Source organism: Tenrec ecaudatus, chromosome 8, assembly GCF_050624435.1.
Source record: "Tenrec ecaudatus isolate mTenEca1 chromosome 8, mTenEca1.hap1, whole genome shotgun sequence".
Lineage (NCBI taxonomy): Eukaryota > Metazoa > Chordata > Mammalia > Afrosoricida > Tenrecidae > Tenrec > Tenrec ecaudatus.
Window position 1 is genome coordinate 43,873,403 of NC_134537.1, and position 25,993 is coordinate 43,899,395.

Sequence of the window (25,993 nt, forward strand, 5' to 3'; positions counted from 1 at the left end):
CCACAGCAACCCTCCAAGGTCAAGCATGTAATGGAAGCAGCGAAGTTGCTGGGTGTAGGAGTCGTATAAGAAAGGGTAGAGCCTGTTAAAGGCATTCAAGTAAAAAATTAACAAAGCGACGAATATCCCTGTATGATGGTCACTCCTGTCTCCTGGAGTAAGGATCTGTCAGGATCTTTTGACCCTGCGACAGAAACCCAGTTCAAACTAATCTAAGCAAAAGCCTTGGCTGACTCAGACAGTGCAGTGGATAAGGGGCCTGGCAGTACGTGGGGTAAGGGCTGGGCTGCTAGCCCAGAAGGCCCAGGCTTGAAAGACGGGCTTCTCCACCCGACAGCACTTGCAGACTCTGAGACTCGCAGGGCAGTCCTACTCTGTCCAATAGGGTCGTCGCTGTGAGTCGGCATCAACTGGAAGCAGTGAGGTTTTGAGTGAAACCCACAAGCTGCTACCCCCCTACACTCTCTCTCACTCTGCTCTGAAAGAAAGATGAGGGGTCTGCGACCATCATGACTTACAGCCTCGGCAACTAATTGGAGCACTGCTAGTTGATCGTCTAGGGTGTGTGGGGGGGTAGTGGGGAGATGTACAAAATCAAAGGAACCGAAAAAAGAACAGGAACCGCGGATTTGACTCTGCCAACTCTCCTTCCATAGCCATACCTTTTCCCTGATCAGCGTCTCTCTGTTTCTCACGGGACGCTGGCCTGAGGCTCGGACAGCCTTCCCCGGGTGGTAGAATATGTTCTCTTAGCATCTGTGTCAAAGTCCTAGAGAAATAATCTGGTTGGCCTTCTTTCTTGCACGCGATGATGTGAGCTAGGTGACTGGCCAGGTCTAGGACACATGCCCATCCTTCTCTCCAAGAAACTACAGGCGGGCTTTGCGACCGGAGAAGGGGAGTTGGGCGTGGGCTTAGCTTTGCACATACAGGGGTCTCCCTGGATAGTGCAAATAGTTAACACTCTTGATGGTTAACGAAAAGGTCGGGGGTTTGAGTCTACCCAGAGGTACCTTGGAGGAAAGGCCCGGCACCCTACTTCCTAAAACTCAGCCATTACAAACGGTGTGGTGCCCAGTTCTGCTCCGACAGGAGCAGCGTCTTGGATGCCATCTGGGGTCAACAGCTACCCTAGTTCATGACCAAGAATTCAGGTTGTACGAAGATCCAGGATTGCCTTCCTATTACTCAGCCTCCAGGGCAAGCCCAGCATGCCATTTATAAATCTGTGGCAATTTTTGAAACCTAAACTATAAACCGATCCTTAAGAAAAAAAAATCTACCTCAATGAAATGAGATATGACACATCCCCCTCACATTTGAAAGTAGGACGTTGTGAGTCTCACTTTGTTTCACATTCCTCTCAGAGAGCATAGGGATTCCAGAACTGCAGTGCCCAGACTGTCCCTGGTAGATGCGGGTTTGATGCCGTGAACTTCCAGCCCTGGGCCTTTGTTTCCCAGTACAGTGGCCATGCCCACTTACTCTGTGAATGTGGGCAAGTTGCTTATCTCTTTGTAGCCTCACTTTCTTATTTGTAAAATAATGAGGTTCAAGTAGATTTCTAAGATTCCTCCCTGCCCTGACATTTTGAGCTCCCCCCTCTACCTCTTTGGCTGTCAGTGCTTTGGCCAACATGTAGCATGTTCTCCAGCTACAGAGAAGCGTGAGGTCAACACCCCACACTGTCAGCCCCCGTCCTGACGGAGGAGGGAGGGGCCCACTGGAATTGTGAAGCAAACACCTAACCCAGGCCTTGGTCGGGAGAAGCGTGATTCATCAAGAAAGGAGAGGGACAGGGACTGTTGTAAAAGGTGGGAGGGTGACAACAATAAGGCAAACAAATTTCCCTTGCTGAGGTGGAGTGTAACCGAGGGGAGAAAGCGACCAGGTGTGGGGCACTGGGACGAGTCGAGATCAGAATGTCTTACTCTGAACTCCACCGAGTCTGTGGGAGGGGTCCTTAAAGAGGGCCACTGTTGGCTCAGGCTGCAGGAGCACCCAGGACTGGGGCTTGGGGAAAGGAGAGACGCTTAACCAACGTTTGGTTTATTTCTGATTGATCATTAGGGACAAACAGTACAGTTACTCATGTATCTGTGAGGGAAAGACTGGTCATTTGGAGGGTCCGCATCAGGGCTGGTCCCAGAACATCTGTGCGTCTTATCTAAGTCATATAGAAAGAGTGGTTATTTGCAGTGAGCCCATTTCCTGAACACATAGGCATCGTGGTTGCCCGGTATCACAGAGCTCAGGTAAAATTTAACAGAAGATTTAACTCAAACGGAGGGGAGTCTACTTCTACATAATGTTAACTGTACAAAAGGTATTTTCTGAATGTATGTCTTTTTAAGAAAGACAGTGACAGCGTGGCACAGAATCCACTCGGGAGCCAAATCTTGGATGCTGAAGGATTTAGCCCATTTATCCCAATAGAGTTTTTTTTTTTTTTTTTTTCCCAATAGAGTTTTTAATAGGGATTTCAAGTTTTGGGGGTTTGAGGATTTTCCTCTGTATCTCCACTAAGAACCAGTTATGCTGGATTCGATTTGGGGAAAAGTCTGCATAATGAACTGAAGACTCCCAGGAATGTGGAATTAGTTAGCGCTGCAGAGGTCAGTGTTGCTGGCAGTAGACCCTTTCGATGGGGGCTCTGGAGCAAGCTTATCCAAATAGCATCTGCTGTGTTTTCCGGTTAATGAGGTTTCAGTGCCTACTCAGCCTCCATTATATAATAATTGCATATATGAGGCATGGCTCAATTACTGATCACAGTTGTTCTTACGGGAGTTCTTCGTGCTTGAAAGTACATAGGAGATAATGGATCCGGTGAGGTCAGCACTCATGGAAGCCTCTGTCCTCCGAGTGTCCCCCTTTTATAGGCTCTGTGGGAGCTTACTTTAAAAGGAAGTAGGGACTGTGTGTTCTCAAATTTCAGATCTCAGGAAGATAAGTCAATTTGCTTTTTAAAAGACTTAAAAACATTTCCCAAGCAAGTGCAACTGGGCGTTTATCATAGTGTGATTAATGCAAACAGAAACAGACAGTGAGTGTCTGAGGAATGGAACAATTTGTTGCAAGATGGGATTCAAAGTTATGCAGTAATACAGCTTTTTAATACAATGGACACAAATCTAGTCCCCCCCCCCCAACTTACTGATTTAAGAATGTCTTACGTACTTTTATAGTTTTCAAAAGATTCCACACGTGAGAAATTAAGTAGTATATGCTTGAGTCACTTTACTGGGTTCTGTGGAGGTTGAGTTACAGATATCAAGGAAGTTAAGTTCATATTGTTGGGTTGCAGACAGCAGACACCTCTTTAACTGGCTGAAGCGATGCAGGGTATGCCGTGGGCTCGAAAGGTAGGAATGGCCTGGAACACTAGAGAACCCGGCTCTCTTGTTGCATCTCTGCTATTCTCTCTCGGACTTGAATTCATTCTTCTCATAATCCATTTTCTCAGCTGCTTAAATACAGGCAGACTAAGTCATTTTATTGTGTCCTGCAGATACTGTGATTTTTAATTTTTTTACATATTCAAGACTTATGGCACCCCTGCAACCTAACAAGTCTATCAGGGCGGTTTTTCTTACAAGATGTGTTCACTCTGTGTCCATTTCCCATTTTGGTTGCACTCTTAGTAAAATGGACTCTTTGGCCATAGTCTTTGAATTTCTATGCAATAATTGAGTAAAACCCCAAACTTACTACTGTTGAGTTGATTACAGGTCATAGCAATCCTATATAGGGTTCTGAGACAGCCTCCTCTTTCTTCCTCGGAACACCTAGTGCATTTGAACCTCTGACCTGGGGTTATTCGCACAATGCTTAACTCAAAATGCCACCAAAGTTCCTTAAGTGACTGGGTAAGATTCTGAAAATGTGAGGTGATTGTGACTGAGGGGACAGAGATCTGTGACACTGGAGGCAGCAGGAGCTGGGGGAAGCAGTAGTGGAGACACAGCAGTAGCAGAGGCAGCAGACCGAGGTCCCAGCACGGAACAGCACAGCGGCTCACCTGGCCTATGCAGTGAGAAAGTTGAGTGCCTCTGACAAGAGTGGGGTGCCTCAGATACTCGGTCAACCTGTCTGTCAGCGCACCGAGCTCGAGCTACACACCTTGGTCAGCAGAACTAAAAGAGCTTTGTAACGCTTGCCCAAGCAAAGCAGAGGTCCAGGAGTCCTGGGGCCAAAGGCCAGAGAGTGGCAGGCCCGCAGATGTTGCTGAGAAGTGGCTGATCTAATTGAGGAATTTTATACAGTTTCTTTTTCTGAACTATAACCTGTTAACTTTCTTAATACATTTCATAAGTATGAGTATTGCCTGTGTGGCCATTGCAACAATGTATAGAGCCTTACAGAGAAGTAGAGAGTGCTGTGGGAGGGACATTAGTGTCCGAATTGGTCACAAGCTTAGGAGGTGGAGACATGTCTGACCCCAGCCTTGCAGGAATCAGCTTTGGGCTAAGGCTGATGGTAGTTCTCCTGCCCCCCCTGTGTCAGAGGAAGTCACACGCTGCTACCCCACACGCCATTTTTGGAAATGGAAAGCATCATGGGGGCCACATCTGACCTCCTCAGGCAACCCGCAGGAGACGGAGACTCCGGCCCCACACCTGCCCAAGGCCAGTTACTGTAAGGCAGCCGTGTGGCTTGCCTCTGCCTCCATCCTTCCTTTGTCTGGTTTTGACTTCCTCCCGTGACACCCTGCTTTTCTGTCGGGTATGATAATCCATTGTAACAGCTACACAGAACTCACATCGATAATACAATTATGGGGGTTTATTGGGGTGGTTAACATGTTGCCATACTCCAGGATAGGAAAACCTTAAGCCATCACAATCTTTTGTCCACAGCAGTATTTCTCAGCCAGCAGCCAAGTCTCTCTCTCTCTGGTCCTTAACTTCTCAGCCATGTGGCCCCGGAATCCTCCGCTGCGCTCCCTCACAGCCTCCGTCACGGTGCTGCTGTTCAAACGCATCTCATGGTCTCCTTGCCTAAGCCTCTGGCCTCGGTGCGGCATGGCCTCTGCTGCCGCCCCCACTTCCAGCAGTGATTTTGAATGTGCCCTGCTGGTGGTAGTCCCAGAAATTCTCTCTCCCCACTTCCGAGGTGGCTCACTTCTACATGGATATGACAACTAAAATTGACCAGTCGCCTCTGTTAGTGTTTCACACACTATTTGCATGGTCTCATCAGCCCCGTGACACAGATAGAAGAGCCATTTTACAAAATTTTCCTTTACCACAGAAACCCGGAATTGTGATTCACCTGATTTCAATAATGTACTTTATTGCACTTATCTGGAACCAAACCTGCAACGTCAGTCATATGCCTGGAACAGCCCCAAGAGCCTGGGATTGTAGTTCTTGAAATCAGAGAACAGCCGCCTGGAAACAGTCTTTGTCTCAACTCTGCAGCGGCATGGACGTTTACATCAGACGCACAGCCTTGGATCAGCAGCCCCTGCAAAGGAGCAAGGCCACGTCAAAAGTGGGGGATGGTTTTCAGGAAAGGGGTGCTGGATGGAAAGCCCCAAATGTGTATGTTCAAAACCTCCGACACGTGACATGAGGAAAATTACTGTGTGATCACTTGACAGAAAGTTGGCAAGAAGTAAAATGCTAATATTCAGTGTTACAGGCCCAGTGATCACTGTGAGAAATGTATTGTGTCTTGAGTTGAATCCCAAATAGCCCTAAGAAATAATTAACATTGGCAGCAAATTTTTAATTTTATAAATACCACTCATCGCTAAAGAAAATATGATGTGACAGGGCTTTAAAAAGTTCAGGGGGAAATTTAATCAAATGATAATACAATTTTTCCACGAACTTTTTAGAGCATCCTCATATATCCATACATTGGAATATTATTCAGTCTTGAAAAGGAATGATGGATGCTACAACATGAATGAATGTTGAGAACATTATTTTGGGGTACAGGAAGCAGGCACCAATGGCCACATAGTATATTCTTCCATATATGTGAAATGTGTGGAACAGAAAGTAGATTAGTGTTTGCTAGAACTCGGGGAGGTGGGGAAATGCAGAGTGACTACTAATAGGCACCAGATTTCTTTTGGGAGTGATGGAGGTGTTCTGGACTTATACAGTGGTGATGGCTGTACAATCCTGTAGATATTTAATTAGAGTTACACATTTTAAAGGGATGGGTTTTATGGTATGTAAATTATCACTCCTTTAAATGCCATTCATCTATAATGAGCTGTGAGTAAACTTTCACTTCATGCATTTTTTTTTTTTGGTATCCAGGACATTCATTGATAAGGCTAGAATTTGTCTTCTCAGTTTTGTTAAGATTAAAAATTGCTTCTGAGAGAATTTGGAGTTCTTAATATCCTTAGTTAGCATAATCTATCCACTGCCATCAAGTCAATTCTGTTTCATAGTGTCTGTCTAACGTTCCCAAGGCTGTAAATCTGTATGGGGCAGACAGCCTCATCTTTCTTCCTCTCAGAGTGGCATACCGTGCCACCAGAATTCCCTTAGTTAACATTTCACTGCCATCGAGTCAATTCCACTTAATGGTGACCCTGTAGACGAGATAGAACTACTTCCGTGGGTTTCCGAGGCTGGAGATCTTTTATGGGAGCAGAGAGCCTCATCTTTCTCCCATGAAGCAGCTGGTGGTCTTGAACTGCTGACCTTGAGGTTAGCAGCCTAATATGTAGTCCACTATACCAGCAGTGCTCCTTACTCAGTTAATCTAAGACTGTAATTATATCAAAGGTACATTCACATACTGTGTTATTAAGAACATGAGGCTCTTTGTGAGAATTCAAATGGGTCAAGTAACTATTGAGACTGTTAAAAACTGTCTCCCACATAGGTGCGTCTAGTTATATACTGTTTCCTTGTCATTGCCCATCTAGGAATGCCTGAGGGTTGACAAGAATCCTTCTCTTTCAGATCTGTCTGTTCTTTGAACTCCCTAACCTAAAGAGGGGGTGGGGGTGGGACACCCAGTTTCATTGTTTATCCTTTCGTAGTGTTGGTCTGGGTCTGGGTCTGCTACGACAGAACTGGTTCAGGAGGAGAGGTAAGGGAGAAAAAGCCTTTACTGTGTCTTCTATGTAGATCTCCACCCCAAACCTGGCGCTTTCCAAACCCCGCCTTTGTATTCTGCTCTACCTCCTCCCTCACTGCACCACTCATAAACAGCTTAGGGGAACATTCAGGAAACCCATCTTTGCGATTTCTCTAAAATGTAGCAAAATCTTATAACCTGTAGTGTTACTAAGAAGAAGGGGGCCAGGGACCGTCTTATTTTTCTGCCTTTCTGGGCTCAAATTCTGCCCCCCCCCCCCCAGCCCATGGACTTATGCTTAGATTGCACAGTGCTATTATTACACTGCTGTGCTTCAGGCCCATTGTAGGTTAGGTTGGGTCTTAATGAAATGGTCTGGGGACAAAGCTATCATCTATAATGTTTTTCTTCCCAATGGAAATAAGCTGGCTTCCCGGTAATAATGATCATTTTAAAAGCAGCTTTGGAAACAGCCCTGAGCACATTTCAGAGCACCGGCATGTGGAGGGCTTATTTTGAAGAGCCAGCAAAGCAAGTCTTGGTTGAGATTTCTATCACAAACAGGAACAACAGCAAATCCCAGGAAGACCAGCTTGAAAACAATGTGAAAACCAGAGGAAAAATAGAGCTTGAGTGTAATGAGTAATTGTTACAACATCAGAAGGGAAGGGAGCCTGTGGGAAACGGGAGCCCGCCCACACAGGCCCACCCACACGGCTTGACAACTCCAGCAACTGGAGGCAGATGGATACGGCGGCGTTCAGAGAGGTGAGATAGCCAATGACTGCAACAAGGGAAAGTGTGATGTGGTTAAAGCCAGAAGGAGGAAAACGAACTAAAAATACCGATAGTGGCAGTGCAGGGCAGGAAGGAGGCCGTGGCACAGAGGAACAGGGGTGCTGAGGATCCCAGAAAACTGGCACTTCCTAGCCCCCGTCTAAGCGAAAGGCAGACGCCATCGGGACCTTTTCCGAGTTCCCCTTTTAGTATAGCCATCTTTTTGTTGTTATGGAAAAATAGCCATTCCATTTACCAACTCAACCTCTTTTAACATGGCTTTTCATGTCCAAGGAACATGACCAAAGAGAGTGGCAGGCACAGCTGCAGCCTGCGGGAGGGCTGGCCCAGGAGTGACTGGTGATCTGAACAATAGAAAACAAAACACTTTGACAAGTAGTGAGACTCTCAAGGGCAACAATAATGCAATGTTATCAATGTGTCTTTGCATCAGATGGAGGGCAATTATCAGAAACTAAGGTTGCCAGAAGTTGACAAGGTTGGATGTATAACTCATCAATAATTGGGGGAAATGATAGAAAACCCTCTTCAGCTGACAGACAATCAGTATGATTGTGTCTATGGAGTTCTACACAGGAGCTGATTTCAAGGGGAAAAAATCCTTGTCTTAGGCTCCTGTTGCTCAAATTGTTAGACTTAAAGAAAACCTTATTCCGTCAGACAAAAGACTTAAAAACAGAATACTGTGGAGATAATAACATGCACAAAAACAAGACAGAGGAAAACAAAGCAACAGTATACAACAAAACAGCAACAACAAACCACTGACAAAGAACAAAACAAAATATATCAAGAAAGAAAAGCTTGTAGTTAGTTCAAGGATCGTTTGTTGGCCTTTAGGAGTGTTTTCCAGTCCAGTCTGTTGGGGCACCACGCCCTGGCCCCAAAGTCCACTTTCAAATAAGATAGACTGGATGAACTATCTGGAGGAAAAACAATGGGACCGACAGTTCCGGGGAACTTGGGAATAGGGGAAGGTGGGGGGTAAGGAAGTGGTGTTAACTAACCCAGGGACAAGGGAACAACATGGGATCCAAATTGGTGGTGAGGGGGGAGTGGCAGGCCTGGTAGGGAATGATCAAGGGTAAGGTTACGTAAAGAAGAGGTATAGCTGTAACCCAGGTGGGGATGGAGCATGATAGTGGGGTAGGAGGAAAGTGAAGGGAAATAGAGGAAAAAGCTCAGAGGCAAAGGGCATTTATAAAGGTCTAGACAAAGATATGTACATGCAAATATATATATATATATATATATATATATATATATATATATATATGGATGGGGAAATTGATCTATGTGCCTATATTTATAGGTTTAGTATTAAGGTGGCAGAAGCACCTACTCAAGCACTCCCTCAATGCATGAATACTTTCTTCTATTAAATTGGCATTCTGTGATGCTCACCCTCCCAACACAACTGCTGAAGCCAAAGTGGGTGAACAAGTAAATGTGGTGAAGAAAGCTGATGGTGCCTGGCTATCAAAAGAGATAGTGTCTGGGGTCTTAAAGGCTTGAAGATAAACAAGCAGCTATCTAGCTCAGAAGCAACAAAGCCCACATGGAAGAACACACCAGCCTGTGTGATCGAGTGGTCCAGAAGGGATCAGTTATCAGGCATCAAAGAACAAAAAATCATATCATTGGCTGCACACCTCCATGATAGGATCGCTGAAGACTAACGGGTGCATAAGCAAATGTGATGAAGAAAGCTGATGATGCCCGGCTATCGAAAGAGATAGTGTCTGGGGTCTTAAAGGCTTGAAGGTGAACAAGCGGCCATCTAGCTCAGAAGCAACAAAGCCCACATGGAAGAAGCACACCAGCCTGTGCGATCACGAGGTACCAAAGGGATCAGGTATAAGGCATCATCAAAAAAAAAAATCTTACCATAGTGAATGAAGGGGGAAGTACAGAGTAGAGACCCAAAGCCCATTTGTTGGCCACTGGAGATCCCCTCATAGAGGGGGTCTAGGGGAGGAGATGAGTCAGTCAGGGTGCTATGTAGCACCGATGAAGAATACAGCTTTCCCCCAGATCCTAAATACTTCCTCCCCCCCAACTACCATGATCCGAATTCTACCTTGCAAGTCTGGATAGAGCAGAGGTTGTACACTGGTGCATATAGGAACTAGAGGCACAGGGAATCCACGGTGGACGATACCTTCAGGACCAGGGGTGTGAGGGGCGATACTGGGAGAGTAGAGGGTGAGTGGGTTGGAAAAGGGTAACCAATTACAAGGATCTACATGTGACCTCTTCCCTGGGGGACGGACAACAGAAAAGGGCATGAAGGGAGACGCTGGACAGGGCAAGATATAACAAAATAATAATTTATAAATTATCAACGGCTCATGAGAGAAAGGGGAGTGGGGAGGGAGGGGGGAAAAAAGAGGACCTGTGCAAAGGGCTTAAGTGGAGAGCAAATGCTCTGAAAATGATCAGGGAAAAGAATGTACAGATGTGCTTTATACAATTGATGTATGTATATGTATGGATTGTGATAAGAGTTGTATGAGCCCCTAATAAAGTGGTTTAAAAAAACAAAAACAATACTGAAAACAACCTGGATTTAGGCCCTTAAGAAGAAAGTCCACATGAGATAGAAATAGCACTTGATGATGCAGTTTTCTTTATGGAGTTATTTTGAAAACACCTTCACAACTGATGGAATTCTGGAAAAGCCTTAGCAAAAGTACAATGGCATAGAGCTGGCTTCTGACCTTTAACTAAACAAAGGGAGGAGGAGAATTAAGATCATCAGCATCGGCCACTCAAGCCAATTACTGTGAGGCAGGAATTTGTACCAATTTGTACCAATTCTGACACCAACTGTCTCTCCCAATGCACTCTGTACTCTTCTGCTGCGAACAATAATTTGTTGCAGTGGCTACGTGGAACTTAGAGATAAAACTCACAATGGTGGAATTTATGATAGGGAAGTAATTGGTCAAAGTTCAGGTTCAGGAATGCTCAGGATACAGTTCTTGTATGCCACTCGGTCATGTGGGTCCTTGGCCTCTGTCCTGCTTGGGCAACTGTCACCCAGCTCTTTTAGTTCTGCTGGTTGATGCCCAAAGGCAGTCAGCATTGGTTCTGTTGATTAGCAAACCGAACTTCCTCATTTAAGTGCCTGGGAGGTACCCCAGTTCTCCAGCAAACCTCCTGCAGTCAGTGCTCTTGGTCTGTGGCTAGAGAACCCACCACTCTTGTCTTGTGCCTGTTCTACTGCCTCTGCTGCCACTTGTGCCTCTATTTCTTACCAGCTCTCACTGTCTCTGCTGTCACAGCTCTGTCTCCTGGATCGAGGAGGTCCAGGGGGGGATTTCTGCTAGAACTTCACTTCTATTCTTTTTCTAGTGGTAATGATAGCCCCCTTTTCTCCTCTGTGATGGCTTATATTAAACCTATCAGGGTAGCAAAATTGGCTTAAATTGGATACTCAAAATTGGGGGGATAAAGGCATGAGGTGGTTGGCTTACAAACTTTCATAGGGGGGAACATATTCACAGGATTATAGGATTAAGGTGTAGGTGTTACTTAATTTCAATCGTGAAGCTAAAGAATTATGTACAAGTGCCAGGTTGGCAAGGGGTGGATGGAGGTAGGTAGTTTATTGTGCCAACCTGGCCGATAAACATATGTGGGGTTACTTGAAGGGCGGAGGGATAAATGGCTCAGTGAGCCTTGCCTTTCTAGTTCTCAGGTTTTCTGATGGTCAGACAGGGTGCAGCTGCCTTAGCCAGTTCCTTGCTTTAGCTGGCAAGGGTCACTTCCTGCAAGACACCCCAGAGGAGAATCCACATGGACCTACCTTGATGCAGCTCCAGTGCTGAGATGCTTACACATTCACTGACTCGGCTTTCCTCCTGCAGTTGGCATCATCGCGTCTCTTTTGTGAGTTGGAGGAGGACTTTGTGGATTGGTGTTGGATATATGGGTTAACGTTGGACTTATGGGCTTGGGCAGCACTGGGTTGGGATGTTTTCTTGATGTGTACTTTATATAAAACTCTCTCTTATACAGGAGTTTCTGTGGATTTGTTTCTCTAAAGTACCCAGACTAACATAGGCCGATCCCCTCTTTATTTAGGGTTCCATACATGTTAATTCCATGGTCCCTTTCGACAGAGTGCTATGTACCTTATTAGCAGCTATCTAATCCCCTGGGTGGGCCACAGACACCTGCCATTTGCATAGCCCTATCCATTCAATTGGACGTGACAGACAGTGGTTAGAACAGCGGTCCACAATCTTTGGGGGTCGAACCACCTTTCACAGTGGGCGCCAAAGACCATCAGAAATATATGGTTTCCAGTGGTCTTTTTTTTTTTTAATCATTTTATTAGGAGCTCATACAACTCTTAACACAGTGCATACACACATCACTTGTATAAAGCACATTTGTACATTTGTTGCCCTCATCATGCTCAAAACATTTGCTCTCCACGTAAGCCCCTGGCATCAGCTCCTCCTTTTTCCCCCTTCCTCCCCACTCCCCATTCCCTCATGAACCCTTGATAATTTATAAATTATTTTTTTGTCATATCGTACACTGTCTGACATCTCCCTTCACCCACTTTTTTGTTGTCCATTCCCTAGGGAGGAAGTTATATGTAGATCCCTGTAGTCGGTTTCCCCTTTCCACCCCACCTCCCTCCACCTGCCCGGTATCACCACTCACTCCACTGGTCCTGAAAGGATCATCTGTCCTGGATTCCTTGTGTTTCCAGTTCTTATCTGTACCAGTGTACATCCTCTGGTCTAGCCAGATTTGTAAGGTAAAATTGGGATCTTGATGGGGGTGGGCATGGGGGAAGCATTTAGGGACTAGAGGAAAGTTGTATGTTTCATCGTTGCTACCCTGCACCCTGACTGGCTGGTCTCCTCTCCATGACCCTTCTATAAGGGTTTGGGTCTCCACTCCTTAGTCTCCCTCACTCACAATGATATGATTCTTCTTTGATGCCTCATACCTGATCTCTTCGACACCTCGTAATCGCACAGGCTGGTGTGCTTCTTCCATGTGGGTTTTTTTTTTTCAGGTAGATGACCACTTGTTTACCTTCAAGCTTTAAGACCCTAGACACTATAGCTTTTGATAGTCGAGCTCCATCCACTTTCTTCACCATATTTGCTTATGCACCGCTTTGTCTTCAGCAATTGTGTCGGGAAGGTGAGCATCATGAAATTCCAGGTTAATAGAACAGACTATTCTTGCATTGAGGGAGAACTTGAGTGGAAGCCCAATGTACATCTTCGACCTTAATACTAAACCTATAAATATATGCTCATAAATCCATTTCCCCATATCGAAATACATTTACATATGTACATGCTTTTATTTAGACATCTATAAATGCCCTTTGCCTCCTAGCTCTTTCTTCTATTTCCTTTTACTTTCCTCTTGTCCCACTATCATGTTCAGCCTTCATTAGGGTTTCAGTAATTCCTCTCGGTTACATTGCCCTTCATCAAACCCTATCAGGCCTCCCACACCTTGCTTACCACCGATTTGGATCACTTGTTGTTCCCTTGTTCCTGGGTTTGTTAACACCACTTCCTTTCCCCCCACGTGTCCCTCTCCCATGTCCCCCGGAACTGTCGGTCCTGTTGTTTTCTCCTCCAGATTGTTCATCCAGCCTATTTTTTTTTAGACAGACCTGCCCCAGTTCAATTCTTGTAGGCAGCCCTTGCTGCCCTTGTTGCGATAGAAATTCCTCAGCTCAACTTCCTGACCTTTTTCTCACCAGTACAGTTTTCCGTTGGTATAAAACTTCTTTATAGTAGCCCCCATGATTGTCCTGTGTCCTTTGAGAAAATCCATAAAGATAATCGCTCTTGCTACCTCCTCAGAAATCACCCTAACATTCTGACCTGCCTTCTTCCCTTGAATGTCACTGGCCCAGCAGCAGAGTCCTTCTGAAGCCACTGTTTGGATTGGACTTTTATTTTTAAGCAGGCCTTTCTCAGAGTCCCAGTGGTGTAGTGGCTATGCATGGGGCTGCTAACTGCAAGACCAGCAGTTTGAAACCACCAGCCTCTTCGAGGAAGAAAGACAGAGCTTTCAACTCCCATAAAGAGTTGAAGTCTCCCTACAGGCCTACTATAAGTCAGTAGCATCTCATTCCAGCTTTCATTTGGGATTCTTTTAATGACTAACAACTGACTATCTTTTCATTTGCTTGCTCACCATTTGCATTACCTTTTGTTTCTAAATGAAATGCATCTGGTATACAAAGTTCTCTTAAAGGAAGAAAATAAGACAAGCAATAACAATAGATATATAGTGATAATAGAGTGCAGCTTAAATCTATCATTTCTAATGTTTGCACAAATGGAATGACTAATTGTATCATAATAAAACATGTAGTGACGTTTTGTGGCCTATACAACACTGGTTTAATTTTAATAAAAGAACAAACAAGCCCATGAGCATCCATACAAGAAAAACAGGACTGCCCAGTTATGGCTTAAGATAAAACGCTATTTGCAGGAGAATGAATTAGGTCCCATGCCTCTCTCCACATACCAAAACAAATGAAAGATGGATTAAAGACTTAAATGTATACCTTAGAACTACAAAGATCCTCAGTGAAAAAGTAGGGACAACCTTGGGGGCCTCAGACATGGTACAAATACCTAATTCAACATAGTGAAAAGCATGCATGCAGCAGAAGCCAGAACAGGTGACTGGAGCTTCCCAAAGGAAGGAACTTTGGTGGATCAGCAGGTGTATTGCCTCAGGTAAGTCTGCTGCACAGACCTCTTTAGAGCACTGAAGGACAAGGGGGTTCCCTTGAGGACTAAGGTGGGCCTGGCCCACGTCGTGCTTGAATGGTATTTTCAGTTGCCGTAGGTGTGGCTCTTGAATGAGGAAGACTGAAGAAAAATGGACGCATTTGAGTTGTGCTGGTGAATATTGAAAGTATTATGTTTGGCTAAGAAAACAAACCACCTTGTCTTGGAAGAAGTATGACCGTATGTGTACTGACTTTTGCTGCATATATATACATACATGTGGTGGAGCACTCAGGGCATTTATGAAAGCTGCGTAGACATAAGCAGGCATCTTGAAGGAATGAGTCCCTGGGCTTGGAGTCTCAGGCCCACAGTCTCAGGAGACACTAAGGTCAGCTGGAAGAACAGTTCGCATAGACAGCGCCAAACATTCTACTGGACTGAGCAGAGCACTTTAGCAGCCACCTAAGGTACATGGATTGGCATCTCCCTGTCTGGAGGAAAGATGAGTGATGAAAATCCAGAGACCCCTGGAAGCGATCAGTCTCTACAACCTGAGACCAGAGAAATTACGTGGTGCCTGGCTGCCACTCCCAGCTGCTGAAAGCACATTCTTCAGAAGGTCATGGAGAGAGTGCGATAAAGATGTAGAACAGGACTTAAGAAAAACCAGGCTTATTGGTTGGATAGAGACTTTGGGGCTTTAAGACTATGGCCTTAGTCACTCTTCAGGTCTGGAACTGAACCCCACCCTGTGTTAGAATAATCAACATGTGAGATCAGAGGGCAGCGTTTACTCAGAGCGAGGGTTCCCAGAGGATTGAAAGTGGTGTGTTAAATTCTCCTACTACGATTGTAGAGTTACCTGTCTTGAAAACCCACAGGAGCCGTTCTACCCTGCCCTACAGGGTTGCTCTGAGTTGGCAGCACCAATTCAATGGCAGTTGAGTTTGGTTTGGGTGTATGCGCCCCCGTCTATGATCAGTTTGGGAACATCACCCTCCATGGACTTGATTCCATGTTTGTTAAAACCTCCCTACATGGCATGTCGTCTTTAAGGACAACATCACACTGCCCATTGTGGTTTTCTTCGGGTACTGAGCTTATGATAGTCATGCACTTTATTCTTGATGCTTATCAGTTGTCATTTTAAAAATAATTAACTTGTTATTGGAGGGGAATATCATCCCCCTCTCCTTGTTTCTCTGAAGAGGAATTTCTATTCAAATATTTCTGCTCTCCCTCCACTCCTTAATGGCTTCATTTGGGGAAAGCAGAATGACTCATCTGGGTGGTAAATTTGGGAAGAATAAATGGGGCATGCTCCACAATGAACCAGCCCAAGCTCCCCTGGTTTCCTGCATGTCATCCTGGCCGCTGCTGCCTGGGACTAGGTGTGTGGGTCGGTCTAATGCTGGGGTTCAGTTAGCAAATCCACTTGGATCCAGCTTCTCACTAATAAGGTGAATTTGAGAACCCACATGCAGCTCTATTTCTGAATGTGGCAACTGTTCATTAGGCCCTAGAGAGTCTAAACACATTTTCAAGTTCTTTTACACCCACTTTTAAGAAAGAAATTGATAAAAAACTTCTTTAATACCTTGAATTTCTCTCTTTGTCATTTAATTTCACCTTCCTTGCTATACCTAGCTTGGTAAGTTATTAATTCATTATCTGCTTAACTTCCATATTCTGATAGTGAAATGGTAAGTTTCATAGAATTTAAGACTGGAAAAAAAATTCTTAAGGCCATCTAATCCAGAGTATTTCTTGCCGATCATGGGGCCAACTAATGCCAAAACCACATCCCAGATGATCTGACAAAAGCTCTTAAGGGGAGTTCATTGGACAGAGAATGAGCAACAGCAGACAACAACCTGAGGTTGCACACATGACACCACCGCCTAGATGGCAACCCAGACGTAGGACACAAAGCAAAACAAACCTGCGGCCAGACTGAAAGAGGGACACCAAAGATGACAACTGTACTGAAGACACAGAGTAAACAGAGTAGCTGGTGGTTTTGAACTGCTGCACTGTGGAGCACAGCCCAACGTGTAACCACTGGTAAGCATAACTCAGTGTAATGATGGCCTTCCACACCACAAGAAGGAATGTAGGGGACATGTCTTCTGGAGTTACCCAGCTCAGGTGATTTTATCCTCTAGATGTGTCCAGCTTCTCAAAACTGGACCCATAGCACCTCCATCTTTCTCTCTCTCGATTTCAGGCCATAGCTAATGATCCAAGAGTGCACATCTGACCCAAACTGGGCTGGCCTTATTTCTTTTCCTCTGCATAACTTGGAATTTTGAACTGAAAGAAAGATATTTGGAATTGTACGTTAGAGCACTCAGCAGCTAACTGAAAGGTCGATGGTTCAAAACCACCAGCCACTCTACAGGAAAAAGATGTAGCCGTCTGCTTCTGCACGGATCACAGCCATAGAAACCCTATGCGACCACAGTTCTCTCGCCTATGGGATGGCTGTGAGCAGGAATCTAATTGGCATGGTGGATTTGTGTTTGTTTTGTTTGTTTGGTGTTTTGGTTTCATATAACCAAATTATATTAAATCCTTGAAGTCTTAAAAGCTGTATGAGTCCCTTATTATTCTTGAGACACAGGAAACTGAGCAAAAATGTTGGTAACTGTGTTAGTCCAGGTTGACTAGAGAAACAAATCCAGGGACACTCGTGTGTATGAAAGAGCTTTATATACAAGAGCAATTTTATGTTGAGAAAACATCACAGCCCAGTCCAGATCAAGTCCATCAGTCCAATATTAGCTCTTATGTCCAATACCAGTCCATAAATTCCTATTAGACTCATGCAGTACATGCAATGATGCCAAATACAGGAAGATCACAGGCCAGTGGGTAGAAAGTCTTGTGGACCCAGTGGCAGGGGAGGCATCTCAATACTCGCGTGGCTTTCCACATATCTCCTCCAGCTCTCTGAGTGTCTCAAAGCAGGAAAGGGTAGGCAGAGAGGGAGGGTCTGGCCTCCAGTGAGCTGTTTATCTCCATTGAGCCTCCAAATGAGGTCTTCCAGCTGCGACCTGATTGACAGGCTAGACTCCACCCCTTCGTTCAAGTTGACAGCAGATTGCATAACTGCCACAGTAACTTACAAAAATAATTTTCTTAGTACAAATACTTTTTTTTTTTTTCAGGAAAGATGTACACAATGACATTCAACTATTTGAGCTTAAAAGTTTTAAAATAGAATATTCACTGTCAGTAGATGGAAATGGAAAAGGCTCAATAGAGAAATATATGGTACCTATTTTTTAAATCATTTTATCGGGGGCATATACAACTCAGTCAATTCATACATACATCCATTGTGTCAGGCACATTTGTACATTTGTTGCCATCATCATTCTCAAAACATTTTCTTTCTACTTGAGCCCTTGATATCAGCTCCTCATTTGGTATCAGCTCCCTCCCCCTATGGCACATTTTTCCAGGGGGATTTTGACTGTGGGAAGCCTCTGGCTTTTTCCAGTAAGGTGTGCCCATTCTAGTAGACTGATTCTCAGTATATTTCAAGCAGAGCAGTACCACCACCTTCCCAAGAGTGCCTTTGGAAAATCTTAAGGGCATTTCAAGAGGAATGAATGGGGGTCCTGCACTGGAGAAACAGTGCTGCACAATGAAGATTGGTCTTTAGATAACACCCCCAGGCTAATTCCGCTACGAATATAAATCAGTAGGCTTTTAAAAATAATTATTAAAATGTGTGTGTGTGTACCTATCGTATTATGGTCTCAGTGAAAGTTTGCTAACCACAAAGTTGACACCTTAACAATTTCCACACAAATTATGTCACAGTGCTTCTACAGCATCTCCACAGTGTAGCAGCACTATCACCACATCCCTTCTGTTTCATTGACCCACTTCCCTTCCCCCCTTGCCTTCTCATCTTTGCTTTTGAGTGAATGTTGACGTTTGATCTCCTAGAGTTCATTGTTTAAGGAAGTGCATCTGTTTTCGATGCCAATCTGTCATTTGGGTGAAAGGTGACCTGCGGGAAGAGCCTCAGGCCCAAAGTGAAACTTTGAGTTGTGTTCTCTTTTCCTGCATTCTGTCTGGGATCTTCTCCTGTGTGCCCGGGCAGAAGGTGGTAGTGGCCTGATACCATCCCTCTATTTCTGCTGGTCTCAAGCTAGTAGAAAGGATGTATTGTTTGTCCCTGGGGACTGTGACACCAGTGGACGAGTTTCTTCTTTGAGCCTTTGATTCCTTCATTCTCTTGTACCCGGGACCCCTTGCAAGCTTTGACTACTCACCAAGTGTGAGCTGTGTTATGTCACTTGAACTGCGGTCTATATTCCAGTAAACCCACCCTGGGAGTTGTGCGGAAGTCTAGGGAGCCTCTGGAGTCCTCTGCCCTCTTGGTGCGTTCTGCAACTGAATGGATAGAGATGAAATTAGTGGTTCTCTAATAGTTATTGATGCTGAAAAACCTAAACAAGAACTTCAATGAAAGAGTTGATTAACTTAGAAGACATTCAGTGCACTAGTTTTCTACTTTGGTGTAATAAAGTTGGCCACCACTAAGTTAGCAGCTTAAAACACTACTCGTGGTTTCGTAGGTCAGTAGCTGGGCTCGGCTGTTTCTCTGCCCAGGGTCTCACAAGTCCAAGATCCACTTGTCCACTGGGCTGAGCTCTGGGGAAGAATCCCCTTCCACGTTCGGGTTACTGGCAGAATCCATTTCCTTGGTAGTAAATCTGAGGTGCCTGTCATCTGGCTCCTAGAGGCTGCTTGACCCTGTCACTTCAAAGGCAGCAATACCCCTGTTTCCTAATTTTAGCCAACAGAGGGAGGGGAACGTTCCTTTAAAATGGCTTTCTTGGTTGGGTCAAGTCCACCTGTATAATCTCTGAACCTGACAATCAGGTGATTGGGGACTTCAGCTTCCTCTGCCAAGTCCCCACCCAACACTACCCAGGTTAGTGCCCGAGGAAATAACCAGGACAAGAACCTGGAGAAGCCTGCCATCCTCAGTTGACACGAAGAGGGAAGGCTTGATGAGATAAAGATTTGGCCTCAAAGTAATTGAGTCATTTATTTGCTCAGCACATCCTGTTCTGTTCCAGTATTCTAGAGCATTTCCAGCTTGCTAGTTGCTTGCAGTTAGTTGAAGTCTTGCCGTGTCGTTACTGCAAAAGCATTGAAACCGATTGGAATACGCAGCAGATTCGCGTTTCTGTTCAGCCTTCAGTGATTCAGTTAGTGGGGACACATGAAATGCCTGCGTCCCGTTGGCTTTCTTTAATGTCCTCTGTTTTAATACTCCATACTGCTGATGTGTAGTAATGAGGGAAATCCAGGGCGTCAAGCTGCAGTTTATTGTCAGATAGCGTTGTTGTTTGTTTCCACTGATCCTTTTACACAACTGTTTACTGACTTGCATTTCTGGGTGTTTTTGTTTGTTTGTTTTTGTCTAGTCTACTATTTCCATTACACCCTAAACAATGATTTGAGAGCCTCAGTGGGCTCTCAAATGCAGACCCTAGGTTTTCTCTGATCCTTTTTTGTGACCTAGGGGGTCACTTTGGGCCCACACTTATAAACCATCCGGTCTAGCTCTTTTGTGATAATACACAGCTTCCTCAGTTACTCAGTGGCGACTGTCATTTTGCTTGGCTTCTCACTCTGGCTTCAGCGGCCGTCTGGATCCCGTTGCCTCAATGTCCTTTTTCATTCTAGTGCTGCTCTGTATCCCTATGGACTTTATTCGTTATTCCAAACCAAACTCCCTGCCACTGAGTCCATTCCGACTTGCAGTGACGCTGTAAGGCAGAGTAGAACTGCCCTGGTGTCGGAGGCTGCCAGTCTTCATGTGAACAGGAAGCCGCCTCTTTTTCCCGTGCAATAGCAGCTAGTGGATTTGAACCACTAACTTTGTGGTTAGCAGCCTACCTCTTAATCCACTACAAAACCAGGGCTCCTCAAATATTAGGACATTACGTTTATTATATTATTTAAGTTTTGCATAGACAGGTTATAGCATCTACAAATTGTATTCCAGGATGGTTAAGGAGACATCATCAAGTACGTATCAGAAGAGGGGGTTGAGTCTGAAAGGATTGAGGACTTGTGTTCTCTCACACAAAACCCCGTGTTTACCCTTAGGCTTTGTTTCCCTCCCTCCTGTGGCCTGCGGCTGCAGCAGCCTGGCTGTCTGGACCCAGGAATGGATAGGTTTTCCACGCAGGCATTTTCATCTGCTCTATCTCAAAGGTCGCTCTTCATTCACGTCTTTCATTCCTTGTTTTATTGTAGATATATAACTTGTGCTTTCTCTCCGCTTTGCTGCAAGAGGCTCAGCTTCATCTTCACAAAGTCGCACATTTGAGAGGCTAGCTGGCTTTTCCTTTGAAGAAAATGCTAAGATGTGTAGTATGGCAAATCTTTTTCTCTCTTATCCATTACCAGTAAACGTATGCAGCTTAGTTGTTTCATCTGAAGCAACACCCTCCTCCCCAAATAGTATAATAATATCCGAGCACGGAATCTTTCTAGGTGTGGTTTACATAAACGGAATCTTGTCAAGTCTGACCTCTGTGCATATCTGGAAGATAATGTACATTAAAATAACATGATGGGAAAAGCAAAGAACTAGAAATAAAAGGATAACCAGGCTCTTTATCCTGATCGTCACTTAGAAAGTTGTGTTGCCTCTTTGGGCCTTGGTTTCTTTATGTGCAAGTAGAGAACATCGGCAGCCTCATCTAAGGCTCTGGAGATAAGAATGGGGAAGACAGCTATACAGTGGTTCTCAACCTGTGGGTCTCGACCCCTTTTGAGGGTCGACCTACCCTTTCACAAGGGCCGCCTAATACATCCTGCATATCAGATATTTAAATTATGATTCATAACAAAATGCAATATGATTCATAGCAAAATTACAGTTATGAAGTAGCAACAAAAACAATTTTATGGTTGGGGTCACTACATGAGGAACTGTATTAAAAGGTTGCAGCATTAGGAAGGTTGAGAACCACTGCGTTAGAAGCTTTGGCTGGACTTAGAAACCAGTTGGATGTAGGAATGAGGAGGATGGAGGAGTCCGAGAGACTGAGAGTTAGGGCTTAGGAGGCACCGTAGGTCTGCAGGAAGAGAGGGGTAGGGTTGTGTCCCACTGAGGTATGCCATGTTAGATCTGCTGCTGGTATAGTTAGACTCAGCTGCCCAGTGGCAGGTTGGAATATGGGCCTAGTGCTTCAAAGAGACCCATCGAGGGCTGGAGATGAGGCCAGAGAACACTGCTCAGTGAGATCATAGACTGAGGTCAACTGAGGACCGATGGAGGAGCTTTGCAGAATGAATGTCTACATGGAAATGTATTTTAAAAAGAGGTCCTTCATATCTGATAAACTCACCTGATGAGATTTAACCCTTAGGACATCTTCCACAGACATACAAACGGAACTTTTTTTGTTTTTGTTTTAAACAACCCACAAACAGCAAAAAAATTTTTTTTTAATTTAAGAATTTATATTTTGTGTAATAGCTTGTAACCTGTTTTTAAAATGGAATGTTAGTTTTTCAAATGGAATGCTGACAAACACTGCTGAGCCTACTAACTAATGCTCCCTTCTCTCCTTTTTCCTTCAGATTTTGCACTGTGCAGTAGGTAAGTACGGCATTTCTGCCCCCTGCTATGCACAGGGGATTCTGCTGTTGATTTTCAGCATGGATGATGGACTTGCTTCTTGGGGGATATTGAGAAAGCAAAACCCTGTAATCATCACTGTGTAAAATAGCTCCAACTGGAATGGCTTCTGGCTTCTGAAGTCATAGCCACCACGTAGACGCTAGCTCTTCCAGTTACAAGGATAATGTAGAAGCCCCGGTGTATTTATCACACTGTGGTTTTCTGGAGCTGGTGCTGGGCTCTGGGGTCACACACATGCTCTCTTCCTTTTCTTTAAGATAGGGTGATGCGTGGACTGCCTGCTTCCCAGATGAATGCTGCATGTCCATGCGAGGGATTAGGAAGGGTGTAAAGGGCTTTACCAAACCAAACTGCCGGCGAGCCAGTGCTGGCTCATAGCCACCCCCTGGGGCTTCCCAGTCAGTAACTGTAGATGGACATAGAAAGGAGCTGCTGGTGATTTCGAACTGCCAACCAGGGTTCCTCTTGGAGCTCTGCAGATGTAAGCAGTCCTACCTCAGTGTATACAGCGTGTTTGTTTTTGATGGGAGAGTCGGCGCACTTTGCTGTGGAACTGACAACGGAGGCTTCCTTCTAGTCCGTTGTTCAGAGTTGCTGCCACGTTGATTACCCACATATGCAAAGTAGAACTATTCCATAAGGTGTCCAAGACTGTGACCTTTGGGAGCAGACCTTGAAGACCTGTCTAATTAACAACGTTAATAAGCCCATTAGAAAGGAATCGCCGTCCCCGTGGATCAGGCATGTCATGGTCACTGTGTGCTCCAGGCTTGTTACTCACAGGGGAGACTTGAACTTCACACTCATTCCGAGCCCCTTCAGGATAGTCAAGGGGACACGGTGCAACCTGTCTAATCAAAAGGGAGTGCTAGAATCAAAGCTTTATGGCCCCGATCAGTAATGTAACAGGTACTTGGTCTGTGGTCCCCTCTGCAGCGGAAAACTGAAGATGAGGTTGCTGTCTGATTTATAGTGCTGCTGCTGCTGCTGCTGCCAGAATTCCACAGGGGTGGCGTTCTCCTGCAAAAGCCCCATTTTTGGTCCGAGAGGGTCTGGACCAGCTCCAGACCTTCTCCCTATGGTGATAGGAAGAAGCCCTCCCCGGCATTCCTTCCTCCTCTCTCCCCTGCCGTTCTTGGATAACAAACATTGGTTTTCTGACCATTAACTTTAGTTGATATTTCCGTGTATTTTTAATAATAAATTCCCTTTGTTGTGGAATTTAGTGTCACACCTTTTTATAAAATGTCTACCCCTGGGAATAAAGTTTATATGTATATATATATATATATATATATATATATATATATATATATATATATATATATATATATCAGAAATAGTTACTGAGTGCCTAGCAGGTGGATGGCCACACCCCGTATTGATCAGTGGGATTAGAGCAGTGGGCAGAGGCAGACTTGGGTCCCAGGCATTCCCTCGGAGAGCCTCTGATGAACTGCACTCCTGCAGACTCGTGCCCCGGCACACTGTTCTGGGGTGTGGCTGACAAGCTGCTTCTCCATCAGACTGCAAGCTCACCAAGGGCACGTCCTCTGTTGCACGTCTGCCTCTGCGTGCCCAGGGCCCACTAGCTAGTACAGTGCTGGCAAGCAACGCAGGTACTTGCAGTGAAATTCTGCTCCTTTCACCGAGGTGCCTGAGCCACCCGTGAGTTTCTGCCTTCCCTCGTCAGCCTTGGCCAACTGCCTTTCCCTTCTCGTACACCTCTTCCTTTCTTAGCCCACATGTGCTCAGAGCCCGGGATCTTCAAAGTTAATTTTAAGCCCCATCTTTGACACCACGTTATTATATAATAGAATTCTGTTATGTAATTCTCCATTCCTTCACCAGATTTCTGGACAGTTTATAATCTTTCCACTGTGCTCACTCCCGCCTCTCTCTCTCTTAGTACTGACTTCCGTCCCTTTGGTCTAAAGCCGGCACATTGGCCTGCTGAGCTCCGTGAACACACTCGGAAGCTGCTGGACCTTTCGGCTGTACCGGCCACATTAATGGCTCCTTCCTTGAGGTTCTGCTCCTCGGGCTTCCAGTACATATTTCCTTGTCTGTTTTGTCTTCGGGTGCTTTCCTTTTTCTCTGTGCCCCTCACTCTAGGGGTTCCCGGGTTCTGTGCGGGCTGATTGCTCTTCTGAGGAGCCATGCCTTCCATAGATCACCTCTTCCCTTTGCCCATGAATGACCTCTCAGATCTTGTGATTTCCAGTTTTCTAAACCATACCTGCATTCCAGACTCACTGCCCTTTGACCCGGCTGTCTGCTCTTGGATGCGCACAGGTCTGCCTCAGTGGCCCAGACTCTCAGACTCCGCCATTCTCAGCATTCTCTTTGTCAAGAGAGAAGAGAGGTTGGCAGTTTATAAGAAGGCGAAAAACTAAATTCTAGGACAGACAGACTTTCTGTATTCAAACTACGATGACATTTTAATTGAAGTAATGGCACGCGTGCTCAGAGGCAGCTGCAGGGGAAGAGGTGGGGAGGACAAGGCTGGTGGGTGTCTTGCTGGGATCTGTATCGCGGAGCCTGACACAGAAGAAGGTGCCAGGGAAGCTCAGTGAGTGGTTTGGTGAGCACCTTACCACATTCTCGGGAACAGTTGCAAAATGTGTTTGGAAACATTTGCAGTGCCTTGAGAAAATTAATAACGGGCTTATTCTCGCGTTGGCCCAAAGGCGATGCTTTTGCTTATGCAACTCTTTACTTTTAGAACGATGGTTTATTTTCCTCTTACGTTCTCAACATTTCCCTATCTCAGCTTCCTCTTTTAGGAATTGGTTTTAGAACTCTTGTGCCATCCTCAGTGTGGATAGAAGCTGTTGGTTTGAAGTGTGGCCTCTCCAGCATTCCCCAGTCTCCTTTTGTCACGGGGGGGGAGGTTTGTGGCAACCCTGTGTCGACCAAGTCTGTTGGTGCCATTTTCTGACAGCCTGCCGTGTCTCTGTGTGACGTTGTGGGGATTCTCTCTGCATTTCAGCTTCTCCACAGCATATTTGCACTCCACTAGACTGTCACTCAATCCCCTCCGCTGCCATGTATGTAGTCCATTCCGACTCATTAAACCCACCCTGCAGGGCAGGGGCGAGCTGCCCCGTGGGTGCCAGACGCTGTCGTTTACAGGAGGAGAAAGCTCCATATTTTTACTGCAGAGCGGCGGCGGATTCCAACTGTTGACGTTGGGATTAGCAACCCAATTATAACCACTGCACACACCACCAGGGCTCACTCAACCTAATAGACTGCGGTGAAGTATACAACCAAAAATTCATAGGGCCCGCTTTATGTGATGGCCTGGAACCCAACCAACAGTATCGCTGAGGAATGCCTGTCCGTCCACTTCCTCATCAGTCAAGCGGGGATAGTAATGCCTACCTCAAGGCTGCTGGGAGACTTAAATGGAGCCACGAGGGTGAAGCGGAACGTCTGGAACATGGCGCCGACGAACAGTTGACACAAAAAGGGAGCTCTTACGACTAAAACAACACAAATGTCATCGAATGTTAATGGTTTATACCACCCCTTAATATTCATTATTTAGATGCGTAAAAATTTAGCCTTTTTTAAAATGAATTTTTTTCTTAAATCACAGGGCAGTTTATGGTTTGCATGAGCTGGTGTTGCTTTTTGTCCAGGATCGGGACGATACAACTTGGCAGAAATGACCTTCAAAAAACAGACACTAAAATTCACATGAGGGTTC

General features: G+C 45.3%; 1 protein-coding gene across 1 annotated transcript in view; it reads left to right on the top strand.

Moving 5' to 3' along the window:
* HACD2 (3-hydroxyacyl-CoA dehydratase 2) overlaps window positions 1–25,993 on the top strand; it is a 103,725-nt gene that overhangs the window by 4,887 nt on the left and 72,845 nt on the right. Inside the window, exon 3 of the mRNA XM_075556321.1 lies at window positions 22,218–22,236. Within this exon, the coding sequence (XP_075412436.1) occupies window positions 22,218–22,236 (19 nt within the window). The remainder of the gene's footprint in view (window positions 1–22,217; window positions 22,237–25,993) is intronic.